At 37.0% G+C, this 18,654-nt stretch overlaps 1 protein-coding gene across 1 annotated transcript in view; it reads left to right on the top strand.

Moving 5' to 3' along the window:
- The window catches only part of PRKCE (protein kinase C epsilon), a 296,445-nt gene that overhangs the window by 197,804 nt on the left and 79,987 nt on the right, over nucleotides 1-18,654 (top strand). Inside the window, exon 10 of the mRNA XM_071577229.1 lies at nucleotides 571-744. Within this exon, the coding sequence (XP_071433330.1) occupies nucleotides 571-744 (174 nt within the window). The remainder of the gene's footprint in view (nucleotides 1-570; nucleotides 745-18,654) is intronic.

The following is an 18,654-nucleotide window of genomic DNA, read 5'->3' as shown; positions in this document are numbered from 1 at the left end:
AGAAGTACACTCTTCCTTCCATGATATGAGGGAACTGCAGATGCAGGGTAACAGGGCTGAAGCAGTTCCTTTGTCTCCTTGGTTTCTAATCCTTTCTCTGAAGACTACCCTGGCTCCAAGCCAAGAACTGACCTTAAACAGAATATAGGTCCCAAACCTTAAACAATAGTAGTAGTTAAAATCAACAACTTGAAAGCAGCTGGAATGGTAACTTTGGATTGTATACTAAGTTCATCAGACTCAAATCTCACTAACAAAAGTGGGAGATAAAAGTGGGAAATAAATTTCTGTTCTGTATCAACTTCCTTCCTTGTTTACTTTTTGAGACTTCACTAATAGGTTCTTATTAAGATACTTAATAAACAAAATAGATACCTTCTGTTTCAAACTGAAAGAATGCCAGAGGTGTATTTTTCTAAAATTATAGTATTTCACTTTTTATTTTATAAACCACAGCTTCATTCAGCAGAGTGTGTAACTGTCTTTGTATTTGCAGTGCAGTCAAACTCATATGCAACCCTGCATTTATGGCATCTGTTCATATGTAAACAGAATTTCCCTTTGTTTTAGGTAATGTTAGCTGAGCTAAAAGGTAAAGATGAAGTATACGCAGTGAAAGTGTTGAAGAAAGATGTCATCCTTCAAGATGACGATGTAGACTGTACGATGACAGAGAAGAGAATCCTGGCACTAGCACGAAAACATCCCTACTTAACGCAACTCTACTGCTGCTTCCAGACCAAGGTAAGCTACAGGAACCTTTTACCGGTTTGTGCCCAAAGAACAATATTCACTATTTCCCGACTAAAAGACAATAACGTAGAAAGTACAATATTTTGAAAATATTTCTGGTAGGTTTTTGGCATTTCAGTAGCATTGTACAGTAGTACTGGCTGCTGTTAAATAGCATAAATACTGTTACCTCATAAGTACCAGGAGATGGCAGTAAATGAGTTAAAAAATAAAAAAGTCACATGTATAAAACACAGAAAACCAGTTACTAAGATGCCATTTTCTGTGATTCTTTGGTAGGACGTATAATTTATTGAATTAAGTACAAATGTTTTTAACATCCAGTATTCAGAGTAAAAATTGTGAAATGATCTTGTTACAAATGAGCTTGTGACAGGATGCATCTTTCCAGTTTTCTTGTACTGTGTAGTGTACAAAAATATTCAAAAGAGAAAGGAAATGAATAGAATGCTTATCAAGTTCCTATAGTGTAAGTGACATGCATGTGCTTGAGGAGCAAGGAGAAGGAAAGCAGAGAGATCTGATAATGAGAGCTTGTTACCATGGTGTGTTCCTTGATGGTAGCTTTTCATACAGAATTCCTTTTCATAGAGAGTTTTGGATTTGCTGGTTATAAATATAAGTGAATATTTGGATATTGTCTATATCCAATCAAAGTGCTTGAAACCAGTTGTGTTCACGGCATATTTTTGGTTTCCTTTGTCAGTCTTTTATTTCTCTCTAGTCATTCAGCTGAGCTGAATTTAAAGTAGATGATCTTTGAGGTCCCTTCCAAGCAAAGCCTTTCTATGATTCATTGAACTAGAAATGCCATTTATTTCAGCGGGATAAGTTTTTGACCTATAAGGAATAAGTTTAGATATTTGTGTCTTTTTAAATGAAGCACTTGAAAAACAGTCAACTTCCTTGAAACTTGTGGGGTTGGTGTTTTATTTTCTTTCAGTAATACACTACATTTGAGTCAATTTAATGGAAGGGTGTGACAGATTAAATGAATAATTAAATTACCATATTGAACATAATTAACAATTGCTAATGGTATGTATGAGTGTATGTGTGTGCATGTGTAAATACCAACATATTCACATACTATAACCAAAATTATGTATGGCACAAGTAAGCAATTACACTACTTAAGTATGTAGAATAACAGAAAGGCTGTAAGTAAAGGATCTTGTAGCAAAATTGTCAGAAAAGATAAATAAGGCAGTGGGAAAGCCATTGAAAAACTGCTAGTAGGATTAAGATTATAATGGTTATTATAATGGTTCAAATATGGAAGTAGCAAACAGTTAATATGTGTATGCAGTTCTTAAAATAGTGAAAATGCATTAGCATTTTATGCACTTTGAAGTTGACACAAAGCAGTGGTCCAGGAAGGTGTGTATACAATTTATGGAGGATGTTTCATGCATTCAGACTTTTATTATATGTGTGAACATAGTCTTAAAATGTTTTAATGTATTATTTTTAAGTTTGTAACTAGAACTAAGCATATTATTTCAGAAGGGATAAAAAGATTGTACTGGAATGAGGTATAAGCTTTGTGAACAGAGAGGGACCTTTAGGACTAAGTGCAGTCCCTGAAGCATAAATAAGTGTATCAGCAGCCTGATGGGAATCATGTGGCAGAACAGTGGTAAAGATCAGTTTTACATTAAGTGAATTATGACCCAAGATTCTCCTGCTACTCCACTGATTTCCTGGGCATTCTTTTCCTTTTGTATTTTTGATCTGTTCTCTCCTCATTTGTATCATGCTTTCTGCCTTCCTCCCTGCTCTCCAAAGCCATTCATCAAAGATATTCAGAAATTTTTCCCACTGTCTTCTCTCTTTCCAGTTCTCTTAACAGAGAAAAACTATAGTTTGTGGCTTTTCTTGTCAGAGGAGCTGATGCTTAAGTGGTTTATAGTTTACAAGTCATAGGTTAGTGTCTCATCAAATAATCAAAGCTACACCTAGTGATACAAAATCAAATTAAAAGTCCACAGTTGAAAAACTGAAGGGTTTTTTTGAGCATGACCTATGAGCAATTTGCAAAGATCTCTTTATAAAGAAACAAAAAAACCAAACACCAAAACATATGTAAAAGCAGAAGCAGTACCTTTGCTAAAACTTTAAGTTGTATATGAATGGCAACAATTGCAAATGTACCAAGTAAATTAGTCACTAAATAATTTGCTCAGGTTCAGTGGAAAAACAGGTAGAAAAGCTTGCTTGAACAAACATAGTCTGAGCAAAATAGCTTTACCAAGACAAAGGCTATTGTACAATGGGTTTTAAAATGTGTTTCCCAGTAGTGTACAGTGAGTTACATTGTGATCCTATGCCATGCCATGGCTGCTGTGCATTGCAGAACTGGTCCCTGAAGTGATCAGACTGGAATTAAATTTTGCACTTCAAGTGGAGCACATTTGTCGTGTACACTCTGACTTAATGGGAGAATTGGCCCGGTATTCATTGTCAAAGCACTGAGAGGTTGTCTTCATGTAATGAGGTTGCTTGCTTTGTTCCCCTTCCACAAAAATGCAAATGTAAAAGTTTGGCTTTATATACTGCAGTGTTTTCCTTCAGTAATCAGCTGAAGACATTGTGAAAAAGTTGCCTAATATGCTTTTTACAGTAAGTCTGCGTCAGTATTATTAATTTTTTATGTGGAGTGTAAACATCAGTGGTATTTACTAAATGATACTATTATTACCATAACAGGTAACAGATCATATTTTAAATTATTTTGAAATTCATAAGTTGTGCCAAATAATGGCTTAAACAGCATATATATCAAATTTCTTCTATCAATCCCACCTAGCTTCCTTATTTTAAAGAAATATTCTTGGGACTGACATTTCTTAAGTTTCTGCTTAGTCCAGAAGCAAATTTTGACTAAACCAATATGCTTTAAGCCCATTAAAAAAATACCTCCACACAAATTAGCATTTTACATTAAAATCTTATATATTCAAATATTGTACTTCAGGAATAGTTTCGTAGTCTTCAACAGTCTTATATGGAAGTTAAGAGAGATGGGTTCTGTTCCAAAGCTTGGGATAAGGTGCGTAAAGCTGATACAGAATGTTTTATCTGCAATAGTTTGAGGTATGAACTCTACAGCCCAGTCCTCCACATCAGAAAGAGTGTAAAATCTACAGGCAGGGCCTCAGCTAATGTGTGTTTTCACATGGAAGGAGCTTAGCTATTTTAGTGCATCATACCTTACAAAACTGTATCACAGTTGGATAGTGTTTTTCAACACTCATACTATGGCAGCATTTCCCTTCTTGTGTTGCCAGGGTATGGTCATTGCATCTCTCAGTGTATTCAGTGGTTTCAGTTGTGTTTTGCCTGTGGTCTGTCAGCAGGAATATAAGTGATGAATACTGAATTCTGTATTGGGCACTCCCATAGTGAAACTTGCCCAAGGCCTAGCATACAGGGTACAGCATCTTTGTAAGAACTGACCTTTGCTTATCATTATCTTTGATTCATTCAATTGTGTCGTTTATTGAGAAAACATCAGGAGTTTTCAGTACTACTGCTGTTTTCATTCTGTTTTCACTGTTCCTCCTGTCTTTATGTATGTATTTATGTATGGCCAGACTTCGGAACACAGATTTGGGCAGGGCCCTCCCCACATGGGTGTGCCCTTCCAGCCTGTGCAGTGGATTTTTTAGGTGAGGCACAGCGTGCACAGAACTGGCCCCACTGTTTAAGTCCTGAGGTCCATTTGCCACGGCCGAGCGAGCTTGGACAGTGACAGGGAAGTCCTCGGGACTGTCACAGCACCCGGTACTGACCGGGGCTGACCCTGCTGAGCATCCGAGATGTGACGGGATGGGATGGCAGGGAGGCATTGAATGCCAGGGGACGGTCCCCACTGAGACTCGAACTCAGGTCCTTGGGATTCAGAGTCCAGAGTGCTCTCCTTTACACCACGAGACTGCCCAGAACAGTATCAACATTAGAATTATTGATAAGGCTTCTGCCAGGTGGTTGGCAAAGGGGGTTTAAGTGTTTCTGGAGCTATTTTCTCTGAAGACATTCCTGTATTTATGATACTTCATTCACATGTGGAAGTTCCAGAACTGTGAGAATTAAAGTGATTTTTAAGGGAAAGTTTTAGAAAATAGAACTACCTTCACTTTATTCCTCCTACCCCTCTGTCAACTTTCTTCATAGTACTTAAAATTTTCTAAACCTCTACCCTATGAGATGCATACACATATATGTGCACACCCTATAATTTACAATGAATTATCCTAATAAATACTTAAGAAATAAAATGGTTTTGAAATTATTTAAGGCAGTAAAAGCTTTATTATGATAATGCATTATAAAATTAGAAGACTAGGGAGCTACTGTTTTTAACATATATTTTTCATCCATCTTCATGAAATTAGATAAATTTGAAAATAGTGCTCTCTCTTTTCATAGCATTGTGTTCAACAGACATAGGAGAGAGTATTATTAGTGCAGGAATGCTAGAGCTGCAGAATTTGTGAAGGACCCTTAGTCAATATTATAACTATTTCTATTAGAGAAAACAAGTAGTTAAATAAAGGGTAGTGCAGGTCAGTTACTACAGGTAAATGGTTAGACTTATGCCACCCATAAGAGCATTCTTCTTCTAGTGTTAATGTCAGTGTATCTATCCATAGCACAGCTCCTCAGCTCACCTACAAAGCCATTCACTTCTTCCCTGTGTTTCGGTGTTGGAAGGTAGAGAGCAGCCATTCGACAGTGTCAGAACTGAAGGACATCTGGGAAAAGGCTGTAGTGACCCTATTATGACTATGTTGATCTCTTAACTGTTGTATTCTACCTGGTGGTTTACTACTTACTGTTTTATCCTAGACTGTGAGAGCTGTGGTTCAGGTATTATCTCTTTCTGCTGTGCACTGTAGCTAGCACACTCTGAGTAGTGCTAGAAGTCTGGTGTTTATAAAGCTGAAATTTAGGATGTTTTATTTTCATTTCAGCTGTCATGATGTCCTTTTGTTACTTTGACAAATCTCTGAACCTCTTTATGCATCATACCCCTCTAAAAACCAAGAGTAATCAGTCTTCCTTCTGCTATGGCTTGTACTTATAAATGTTCTTAAATGTTTCCATGAAGGGTTTGGAAGTCCAGTAGAAAGGTGTAAAATGGAGTTTCATTTTTAAAGTGATTTTTGTCATTTGTGTAAGAAAATATAGAACACCAAAAGGAAAGAGAATCACATGCTAATGATTTCTTTAAGTCATGTTTTCTAAGTTAATTTAAGAAGAATCACTGTAGTGTGTGACCAAAACTGAGAAAGCAAGTCTTATTTCGCTTATGTGTATTGTACAAAAAAGTAAATGTCTTCTGCAGTAATAGCTCAGTGGAGTGTCATTTATGATATACAGTGCAAATGAACTTAACTGACTGACCACTGTTACATTCATCTGGGACTAATCAGAGCTTATAATCCATTTTATCTGGTATTCCTGTACTTTTGTTGCTAAGCAGCTAAAACCATTATGCAGATATCGCTATATGAGTGTAATCAGTTTAACACAACTTTGCATTGCCTTTTATTACTGATTACTGTCAAATTAGAACTTTTTAGAGCCCAATTCTGTTCATTATTTTCCCTGCTTCAGTGGATTTGTACATGTGAGACAAAAGACTAAATTAACCCTATTATTTTTAGCTATTTTAATGCTAAAATATTTTAATGCAATTTAAATTATTGACAAAGGTTTCTTAATAGTAAGTGTTAACTTGGTAAAAAGGTAGAATAAAATGGTAGGTAAGCATAGAGTGATGTTATTTATACTGTTTTTATTATGACACCTTTTTATATACACATTTCCATTTATATTCAAACCTCATTTTAATATCTTATTTACCTGTGTTGCTATATATGCAGATACACAGAATATGTACCATAGCAGGTGTTCTTTAATTCCCAGCTGGTTTCTACAGGCAGTTCGTATCATGAGACATTAGAATGCACTAATTGTGCCTCTTTCTTCTGAATATTTCCTGAAGCACCAGAAGTTAAGAGTAGTATCTGGCAATGTTTCATATATCATCCAGTTAAGAAGTTATGTAAATATATAAAATTGTGGCAAAAATAAGGTTTTACAGAAATTTGTACAGTATGTATGTTAAATTTAAATTCCCTGTTGACTGCTATGCCATATGAATGCATTGGCTGCTATCTAAAAATAGACACTATGGTCAGGAATAGCTGGAACGGTGAAGCTGATGATTAAATACTGTAATCATTGTCTCTCTCACACACACAAGCCCCTCTTTCCTGCATGATGATCCTGTTTTGGGGAACTTGTTGTTGTGCTGCTTGGTTATTGCTCGCTGCCCTTGAAGGATTATTAAAGCCTGGTTAGCTCACTGAAGAGTCATTGTTCCCATCAGTCCTTTTAGTGTTAAACTTCAAGTCAGGCTATCAGTGCAGCCAGGCTCATCAAGGGCCCGGAGGAGAAATTATTCCTCCAGCATCAATCAGAAGAGCCTAAATGCTTCTCTTTGAGACAGGAAGGACTTTTATTTTGTGCTGTAGCACCCAAACTGAACAGGACTCTTTCACACCCTCTCAAAGCTGGGGCTTGTTCCTCGTTTGCATGTGTACAAGTGAGTGCTGCAGCTGCAGCTCCATGGATTGCTTTGCTGAAACCAACAGAGGCCTCGACAACGCCGGGAATAGTCCCGAGGCAGCGTCTGTGGCCAGAATTCACTGCAACTGCCGTCATGAAATAGGTGAGGGTGAGCTGGAGTTTGTACTGATTTCTGTTACCTTGGTCCTCAAGTCTGCATGGCAGGGTTTTAGAGTTAACTGTGCCAGTAGTTCACTGTGTTACAGGCATCTTAGTTTAGCCAAGCATAAAATTCAGCTTCAGGATTTTAATCCTGCTCTGATCATGTGCAGGCAGGAGACTTTTAGGGTAATGGGTAAGGGCCTTTTAGGTACTGTTTTCATATCTGTTGGACAGAGTAGCTGGAACTACATATTACACACTTTTCCTCTTGGAAAAAGCGTGTTCCTCCAGTTGAGGCATGTTTGAGGGGAGAAATTTTCAGAGTACCTGCCAGATGCTTTGCCAGTAACTTTGCTGGCAGGTCTGTCTGTCTTGTACACTCTCTTTTAGCAGAGATCAGAGGAGGCAGGAATATTTCCATCCAAACAGGGTGAAGGGGGTAGCAAACTTTCAAACTGGAGCAGTCCCATCATTTACTAGGTCCACAGATCTCCGTATAAACTTTGCACTGTGGCTGTGGTAACATCATTCTGGTTTGTTCCTAAGCTGGCATTTTTAATCTTACAGCTCTTGTGGCAACGGAGTACTGTTCCTTATCCAGCAGGATAATTGAATAATGCTGCTTTAAATGAAATCCTACATGTTAAAGCTGGAGTGTGGCTTTCAGTTTAGTTTTGTCTTGGGAGAGATGAGTGGGAAGGGTAAGGGTAATATAACTTGTAGCAGCAGCCCCCAGAAGAAATGTGCCTGACTGGTTTTTAGCAGAATGTCACCTGCTGTGACCTTCCTGTCTGTCCTTCCTCTGTACGTAGGTCTGTAGACCATCCTGACATCTGTTGTGGGTTCCCTCATTTGGCCAGAAGAGACCTGAGTGCATGACCTACATGACCTCAGTGGTCCCCTGTCCCAGCACCCTTTGCACCTTTTCTTGTGTTTATAGACATAAAGCACTATTGACTATTTGCCTCTGATGGGTTCAGGATAAAAATGAATATGTAAAAATCAAACCTGTCTTTAAAATAAGTGGAAAATGCACACATGGGTAGCTGTCAGGATGCCTCATTTATGCTGGTTCACCGTTTTAAAAGCAGTTTAAAGAAAGCCTGTGTCACACAAGAGGTTGTGGAAGGGAAACATTTAATGCTGTGTTTGTTAGGTGTTGATCTTACAAGTAAACAACTAATGCACCCCAAAGGAAGAGTCAGGAAAAAGGAAACTGCATATAAAATTTGATTCTTCTGCAGCTTCTTTTCTAAATGCAGGAAATGATTCTCTTTGAAATCCATTTGAGTGTTTCAATACAACTTTTTTCCTTTTTTTTTGTAACAACCATAAGCTTAGTAAATTATAATTGTACACAAGAGAATTTCACCATGGGAAAGGAGTGGAAGTTACAAAACATTTGGTTTTGCATCTCTAGTAAAATTTAGTAAAATTTTCATTGGTTTTTTTTAGCATGTACATGGAGTAATTTTAGTTGTGGCATAACATGTCCTCTGCTCCATGCACCTTGTGTGAGATGGGCCAAACTTGAGTATAGAGTATAACCTAAATTATATTTTATCCCTTCTTCTCAAAACTGCACCATCAGATTATTTTTACACTTATAAGGGGGGTGTGAGAAGGTGTAAGGGAATCCAATTCACGCCATTTTATCCCACTTGTGACTGACTACTTTTAGCAAAAACAGACACACTTTTTGATGGTGCAGGGTTTATTCTTGCATGGTTACTGTGGGCTGTGTAAGAGTAGTGATGCCCAGCCTGTAGTCTCCTGCTTGTATGCAGAGAAGCTTGGCAGGAACCTCTTTGTGTTCCCACGTGGCCATTCTGTAAACTTAGAAGTATTCAGTACATTATTCTGTCTTCTGAAAATTACGACATAGAAGGTGATCTCTAATTTCAGCTTAGTAGTTAAGAAGTGACTGTCTGGTCAAGAATTGAGTGGTGTGTCACTTGTGGGCCTGTGAATCCACAGTGTCTCTACACCAAGGCTGAAATGTTGTGGGAAGAGTATATACAACTTCCACAAATAGAAAGAAATGGTAAACATAAATATGTAAAACATGTGCATGTAAACTGTATGTCATCATTAATGTTTTCTGTTCTCTTCTAGTAAACTGGTCAGTCATTAAAAAGCAGTTGCTTAGAACTAAGGAAACCTGAATAATGAAGGCTCCTTCTGTCTTGGCTGTGCTTTTTGATACAGTAGTTCATAGGAATGCAAAGAGTGTTTGTGAAAGACACTATGAAGGCAAACTTCCAAACTTAACTACTTTAATTGTGTGCAGCTAGTAGTAAGTCTGCATATTTCCATAATCAATTTTCTTATTTGTGGCCTGGAGAGAACACCCTATTTTATCCTTCACACGTCCAAGAAAGACTCAGTTAAGCTCTTCCTTACAGAGTATGTACACCTTGCCAAGCACACAAGAAGGAAAGTTATCCTTTTAGGTATTCAACTTTCCATTCAGCATATAGAAGGATGAAGGGCATCCATTTCTATAAATAAGTTTTTCTAAGAAGCTTCACAGAATAACTAAATTCAAGTGCTCTTATTGATATGTAATTTCTTGGAAAGTCTGTAGTGGTGCTTATTTTCTCTTTTCTGTTTTCAGAAACCTAGTGTTAAAATAACCACACAAAATTCTGCCACTTGAAACTGCTTTGTGAATTTTAGAAAAAACTGTGCCCTGAAGATAAAACACACTATTTTCTTCTGTGTTGCCTTACTCACTTCAGAGGGTTTGTGTGGCTTAAATGATGGCAGAACTTTGAAGTGTTTCCTTTTGTCTGACTAATTTATACTTAGGAATTGCCAGGGTTTTCAGCTGCATCAAGTATATGCTTTGTCAAAAATTAAAAAGGCTTTGGAAACAGGAAAGTTATGGAAAATAAGGTAGATATTATTAATGCTTTTAAAGGTCGCTGTTGCATTTATAGAACTACAGAAATCCAGGGAGTGAAGAGAGGTGTATGAATAATGGCTTGCAATAGTTGTTGAAAAAGCCTGTCTCAGGTAACTCATATTTATCATAAGAACAAAAAAGCCAATATGGGGGGCTTACACAGATCCATGGATATTCATAAAGGCCTTCATTTTCAGTAAGGATTATGAAAACTTGTTGAACAGAGAATGTTATATGTAGACTAAGGATTTTGCACATATTTATCAGTTTTCATTACTTCTGTGTGTTCATATATTTTTTGTCTTGAAATGTGAATTTTTACCCTATTGCTAGATTCCTTTCATCCCATTTTGAGAACTGTTTTTTATAGAGGGCCAAAGAAAAGACAAAACTAAATTCTGTTCTCATGAGGTTCTGTGCAAGACATCCTGATGTAAGAGTGACCAACAGCATGTTTGGCCCAGTCTCTAGCAGTGTCAAAGCAGGAATAATGTAAAACCTATCATGAAATTTTTCCAGAATAGTATCCCAATATCACAAGGTTGATGACTTGGGCATTTCCTGAGCCAGAGATGGAGGGTTTGCATGTAATCAGATGGCACTTGGCACATAATATTGTTTGTGGGAAGTGTTAGAGAATGAGAAACTCTTTGGAAATCCAACTGTTGGACAGCCCTTCATTTTGTTCACCCCTGTGGAGTGGAGAAATCCTCTTAGTACTACATCTGCAAACAGACAGCCCTGCAGTGCAGTATTTCTGAAAGAAGTGTCTATGCCATTAAAAATCTCAAAACTGATGTAGTTTCACTGGTTTTTCATCGTCTTCTGCAGTAGTGAAATAATGTAGCTGAACACCTGGAAATAGCAACTAAATCTACTGAGGTTTTTTAGGTGAGAAGAAAACAGGATTCCCTACAGGTATTTCACTGTGCATGTCTATAATGTATTGTTCTCCATACATTAGATAGAAAAAGTATTACATGGTGTAATACAGGTCAACAGTACATAGTAAATTTGATAGAACAATTCTCAAGTTGCATTTTCCATCCCTGAGAGCTAAGGTACTGAAAGAGATAAGTGTTACACTATCTTGTGTTTTCCCATCAGGAGCATAAGCAGTGAGCCACAGCTGGCAATGTCATGCCAGAGCCAAAAGGGCATCATGCATAATGCATTAGACTTAATTAAGAGCATGCCAAAGAGTGATGCCATCCTCTTTCAAATTTTCTGTCTGCAGTGCTCATCTGTTGAATTTCTGTAGTAGAAATGAAATAAAGCTTTTTGTCAACTTAATTCAGCCACATTTAACACATTAATCCAAGCATTTCTTAAAGAAAAGATTGGGTATAGGTGACTTTAAGAAAGGACAGTAACTGTGTCAGATTAATTTATGGACCCATACAGTAGGAGAAGTTTTTAAAGAGAAGTTAATTGGCTTCTTTGGACATCCAAGAAATCTCAGTTGTATTTTTAGAGAATAAAAATGTAAAACTGAAATAAGGTTTGCAAAGGAAGAGGAGCTATCTTCAGGGTTTTAAAATTCAGTATAGTCTTGTGATGTATTTCACTCCTGGAAAGTCCTTTTTTGTTGATGTGAGAAAGTTGGTGGTCGTGTTGCTGAGATCTCACTCATACAGTGTTGTGCCACATGTTCTCATGCTTGCAGTATTCCAGAGCAAGCCCTTTTTAATGGCAACTGCTGCATTGCAGCAATCATAGGAAAGGAAGCTTGCAGTGCTTTTCTAGCACAAGGAGAAGTGGGAAGATATATCTAATAAGATTTCTGGATTAGGAATGAGGGGGTTTTAGATAGGAATCTGAATTTAAAGAGGCTTAAACTCACCAAACCTCTGAACTTTTGGAAATTTGCCATGAATCTGTGGGAAAAGTTAGGAAAGAATTGTTGCTGGGTGATATGCCCGAGGGGATTAACTGCTTTCTACAGTGCACTTCAATGTGGTGTTATTATATAAAACACGCGAAGTGGTTCAAATATCCCCGAGGCAAACATGTAATCTCAGCCACATGTGTAACCCAATAGCTCAGTGTTGTTCCAGTCTCCTTTTTAACTGGGTTTAGACTGATGACTTGGGTCTAAGAAGCCACAAACAGCTCCCTAGAACCTGAGTATCGCCAAGTTCAGGATTTGATAGGCAATGCAGACTTTATTAAAATTCAGTAATGATTATCTGATTGCACAGTTAACCTCATTCTGTAAATAGCATTGACAGAAAGAGGGTGCATTTACTGCCGTTGTCCAGAGAAAAGTAATGTTTTATCCATTAGGACTGTGTTGTTTTTAAAGTTGTTTACATTCCTTGAGGAAATGCGGAAGCTACTGCTTGAAGAGGTTAAAGGACATATGAGTTTATGGGTTCTTTTTGAAAATATTCTTGTAACTAAGGCTAAATTAAATTATTCAAGTAATAGCAGAGAGAACATTATGTCTTGGCAAGCTGAATTTACTCTGTTATACTTGAATAAAGGAATCTAAACTGGGGGGGGGGGAAGTTGCCAGATCTTATCAGGATACAATGAATAATTGCATAATTTTTTGATCCTACCCATAAGTTTTGCTTGCAAGTTACTGCCTTTGTCAAGTTACTGATTGTCTCACAAAGATAAACGGAGTACAAATAAAATTATTTGATGGCTTAAGTAGAGTGCTTAGAAGGTTAAAAACATAATAATCTGTTAATGAAAAAATCTGAGGATTTTAATTCTTTTTCCTTTTCATTCTTTTTCATGGTAAGGGTAGATGTCTGTTAATTTAAAAAGGAGTAATTTTTGATCATTCCTTAAAGCTCTCCTTTGAATTAAGTAAATTGTTGTCCCATGGAAACCTTAGGTTATAAACTTCAAAGGAGTCTCATGAAGCCTCAAGGTGAAAGTAGGTGAAATTTTCAAACATACTTTCTCTCCCCTATGGAACTAAAGACATGGGAAATTGTGTCAGTGCAATTGAAGTTTGCTTTGAAATGCTGGGTTAGCACAACCACAAAGTACTGAATGGAAAGGTTCAAATCACTGCTGATGTACTTACTGAATCACAAAGGCTGAGTTCGTGCAAATTGTTCCCACTGCTCTTTTGTTCCTTATTCCAGAGAACAATTTTTAATGATTAATATACTTTTTCTTAGAATGAAATATTACACTGGGCCTTGGTTGCCGCATATTATATTCCCTGAACATGTTTTAGTCCAGGAATAGCTGTAGAAATGCAATGTGAAATCAGTGGGGCAAATATAAACTACAAGTTCAACATTTTGTAATCATACAAAGCCAAGTGTTATCCCAGTGGTGATTTTTTCCCAAATTACGAGATTTCTTTTTAAATCAGTGTAGTCATCAGACACCAGTTGCATCATTCTGCTTTACTGGCCCACTGTGTTGGTCTCTCAGTTCAGTTCTTGTGGCCTGTGTGCAGTTTTTGATCCTTAACTAAGAAAGATAAAAATTCTCTTTGCCTTGTTTCACATAACACCATAATTGCTATAAAAGTAAGATAAATACATTGAAAGTTACTCCATGGGGGTTTATTTTGTTATTTATTTTAAAAATAACTACGTGAACCTTTGACATTATTTTTTTAATTACGCTGGTCTAGTGGGAGTTGCCCCTGCCCAGAATCTTTAAGATCCCTTTCAACCCAAACCATTTTTTGATTCTATGATTCTATCAATATACACTTAACCAATTATTTTTTTCAAGATACTGATGACTGTGAATAAGAGGTTGTTTATGTATCACGTTCTTTGATATGCTGAAAAGCTTCCCTGCTTCAGGGACAGAACATTCCACAGTTTGAAAGTTAATAATAAATAAATAAATAACCCTGAAATTAGAAAAATAGATACAATCATGCTTCTTTCTGATACACAGAGTAAAATCAGCTAATTTATAATGAAAAGAAAGATAGCTTGTTTATTTTTGTAAAAACTTAAATATGTCAACTAGAAAGGAGAGAGAGAATGTGTCAGAAATCCTAGATACAACTACTCTCCAAATTTTTTTTAAATTCACAAATACTTATTATGGGTGGTCTTTTAAAATCTTTAGTTGCAGTCCTGTTTGCATTATCCAAAGAGAATGCATTATTCATGCATTGTTTAAGGAAAGGCATTTTGCCTTAACTTTGCATATGTGGTGAAAAGAAAACCTCCTGAAAGGAATTTCCCATATCTTCTTAAACTATTATGAAGCTTCCATCACTCCACTGTTCATAAATACCATTGACATTTTCATAGCTGATGTTTGTAACCTCACCAAGGCATTGGCCATTTCTGCTTATTTTCTTAATATAAGAGGCTGTTGAACCTACTTTAAAACATGCTGGTGTTTTATACAAGGGCTGGAATCTTTGACAGGTAAGCAACACAACTGAATGTATAGTCTCTCTTCATTTTTACTTACTGCTTATCAAAACCTGTACTGCTTTTTTCATGTTTTTGATCTTTGTATGTTCTTTATAGCCAGATGTGGTACTGAGAAAAGGGTACTGAAAGCTCTGTCTTTAAAACCATATCTTAAAAAGTAAAATTCACATTCCTAACATTGTCACTGTTTGCACGGGACAATTAAGTGGTGCTACAGAAGTTGTAACTGGAATTGTGATTTTATCTAAAATTTGGAGCAGTAATTTTGCTTTTGATCAGGCTCACAATGATAAAAGCAAGGTACTGTGTGATGGCACGGTATAGATTTTAGGAGAATTCTATAACTGCAATCTGTCACGTGATGAGAATGTTTGTGGCAAGAATATAAAAATGTACTCAGTCTGCATCTCAGGATGTTGCCCAGGTTGTGTGACATGAGGGAGTTGGGTTTTGTTTGTTTGTTTTAAAAATTGCAACCTTTAATTCAATGAAGCTGAAAAAGCGCAATTAACTATTGAGGGCTGAAAAATGGAAAACAAAGAGTTTGAATCTGTTTGTACATAAATAAAACATGTTTTATTCCAGGCTGTTTGAACATGGACCAATTAATAGCGCAGTTTCATGATATGTGAACATTGATCTGAGACTGTGGCTGCTGGTGAATGAGGATGTCTTTCCCTCTGCTCCCACTTGCTGGGGCTCCCCAGTCTTTCCATTGCATCTGTTCCAGTAAGCCCGTGGATGGATGGGTTCAATCAATTTTCTGGGAGAGCTGAAAACTGAGGTAGCAAAAAATAATCTGTGTGTCAATGAGCAGCTCTAACCTTTCTGACACTCACTGGTGCCTGTGAGGCAGCAAATGTGGAAGAGGCTGGCACTTTGCTCAGTAGCAGTTCATTGCTGGGACAGTAAGCCAGCTGTGAAATCCCATCTAGTCCTTCCTATCCAGACAGCAGTGGATTTTCTTCTTAAAAGAGAAAAAAAAAATTTGAACTGCAGTTTTTTCACAGTGGTGTTCTGTGGATGTAATCACCTTAGATGTGATCCTAAACTCTTTATTCTCATGATTGCTGTTAAGTTGTTCATGAGAATGGAAAACAAGATTTGTGGGTTAGTTTTGATCCTTTTGAAGATAATGGTTATATTCCCACTGACTTCAGAAGGGTCAGACACATTAGGCTTCTTATTTTTTTGCCATGACCAGGAAGAAGTATATATTGCAGATGAGATGTGTCATTTTGTCATCTGTTAGAAATTCAGCTTTTGGCACTGCAACTATGTGAGCAGCATGTGCAGTTGCTTTTTTGTTTCTGGGTTTTGATGGATGTTTTAGTTTCATTTGTTGGTCTAGTGTTTATAGTCAATGAAGACAAAGTAGTAGTTGTTAGACATAAATTGATAATAGTCTTAAGATGACTTGCTATAATTTTCTCTGTCTGTCTTTGGAAGTAATTGTTTCACTTCTGCACAGTATTAGATTATGTGGACTAAACCATATGTTACCTATTCAGCAGAGGATTTATAACCGTTGATCCCAAATGGAATGTAAAATATCTGAATGTGTATATTTAAAGGAAAGGGGGGGGGAAAATGTCCAGTAGATTTCTGTGTATCAAATGCAGCATTAAATTTGGAAAACAGCAAGAGATTGCAGGTCATTTGTGTAATAACGTACACCAGTGTTAGCACTTTCCAGACACATTGCTCTTTCTGGAGCTTGCACATCCTTGTGTATTCTCCTTTCTTCAGGCAATTTTTTCTGAACTTTCTCAGCTATCCCCTGTGAGTGCTTGTCACTGTCTTCTCACAGGACTGTGAGCTCTTCTGGGCAGGATCAGCCCTGCTCACTGACCACTGCTCTGCTTTGCATCACTGCCAAGTGCATGGCTGCTGTTTTGAAGTCTGCAATCCTGACATCCTCTGAACAAGACCTGGCTCACTTAGATAGATACAAGTCTGAACCTGCTGGCTATACTTTGTGCCTTACTCACTGTTCCAGCAGTTCATGGGCTGAAATGGATAAAATAGGAAAGTTGAAAAGACTAAATCATGTGAAAGGCATGCACAAGTGAGTTTGCCATGGCTATTGATTGTATACCGTGAGGTGGTATTTTTACACGTTTGACTACTTTTGAAATGGTTTCTGCTTACTGTTCTAAATCAGAAAAGAGGATGTAGGACAGTATGTTTCAGGAGACAGAAACAGGTTAGTCTGTCATTGTTTTTCTGGCTAAACCCTGTGGATAAAACATGTGCAGCAACATGTCCATATATTCATGCACCCAAAGCACATACACCTTTTCTAGAATATATTTCTGTCTTAGTAGTTCAGGATTCATCCAGCTTCCCCTATGCACACATTAGTTATTTTCTTAAACAGTTTTTAATGTGTTTGCTATAGTTTTTAAAATTTGAAGCTGTTCAAAGAAGTTTGCCCTTCTGATTTTTAATTACTGTCCCAAAAAGCTTGTCTTTTCTTCTAGAGTTGATTTGAATATTCATATATGTCTTTGTGATTAAAACCACATTCACATTACAGATGAAAGCTAGATCCTCTACAATGATTTTAAACATGGGTTCTACTTAAATTCATGAACATGTACTAATAGATTTTTTTAACATTTCCTTATAACCCAATACCAGAAAAACAACTCAAATTCCACATAAAATGTTTTGGGCTGCAAAAAACTACACTGACTTATTGGCACTGGGAAGAAAAATGCTTGGTGTTGAAGGCTTATGACTGATGGTGCATGGCAATGATACCTGCTGGTCACCATCTAGCAAGAGCAGTGTCACAGCAGGTGTCCATGTGGTTGCTTTCCTGTGTTACAACACAGATATTTAACACAGAGAGAAATTATCTGTGGGAAGAGAAGCACAGAAGAATATATTATATTGGGAAGCTGTTCATGTCAACAAAACAGGCTCTTTTTTCTGTAGGCCAGGTAACTTTATTTTTCTTCAGTTCTCAAACCACAGAGCCTTTTAGCTTTCTATTTCCATCACACAGTGTGTTGAAATAAATACTAAGCTCTGTCTTCAGACAACTTTCAAGCTTTGTCAAACTACTGATTTGCATGAGTTCAGGGTGGATTAGGTCCTGTGTACATCAAAGTTATCTCCAACAGAAGTTCTTAGAAAGGTTTTTTCCCTAAGGTTTCTTGTGAATTTCTTAGATCTGTGACTAGGTATGTCCTTCCATGGAATTACTTTCAGCCTAGATACAGCACAGAAGTTTTGAGTCAGCTTTGCTCCTTGTAATCTTTTGTGTTGGGGGGGTTTTGTCCTTTTTTGTGGTGTGCTTTTGTTTTTCATTAATGTATGTACCAGTATTCTTGCAGATCCACATTAAGGGTGTTTGTTAAGTGCAAACTTTTATGTCCTACATGTTGAACTGAGTGCGGTTTAAAGAAAAAAAAATCTAGGTTTGCACTTTTCATGACCCAAACTTTCATTCATCATAGAATTCTGTGCTTAATCTGTTCTAGGATCTCTGCCATAATCTTATCGCTTTAATTATAGTCCCCAAAAATGCAAAAAATGTTATATAACTCTTTCTAAACTTGTTTAGACTTCTTATAGACATGCTTATGTGGCAGTAAAAACATTATGCAGTCCAACCATGGCATAGGGGAAAAGTCATGCAAGCAACAATCAGGATCTTAGGATTTTCTAAAAAGAAACTTTCAGAGATAACAGTGTTGACAAGAAATACAAAAATAATAATTTCAATATATAGACTTTCAATATATGTAGAGAAAATTTGAATTTGTCAAATTGAAGTTACTGCAAACGTTCTGATTTTTTCCTGTGAGGTCAGGTTCTAGCAAATTAAATGTGTGCCATAAAATGAGTTGCATCATCCTCTGTCTG

The sequence above is a fragment of the Pithys albifrons genome, chromosome 2, assembly GCF_047495875.1.
Source record: "Pithys albifrons albifrons isolate INPA30051 chromosome 2, PitAlb_v1, whole genome shotgun sequence".
Taxonomy (NCBI): domain Eukaryota; kingdom Metazoa; phylum Chordata; class Aves; order Passeriformes; family Thamnophilidae; genus Pithys; species Pithys albifrons.
This window is presented reverse-complemented; position numbering and strand designations above follow the sequence as displayed.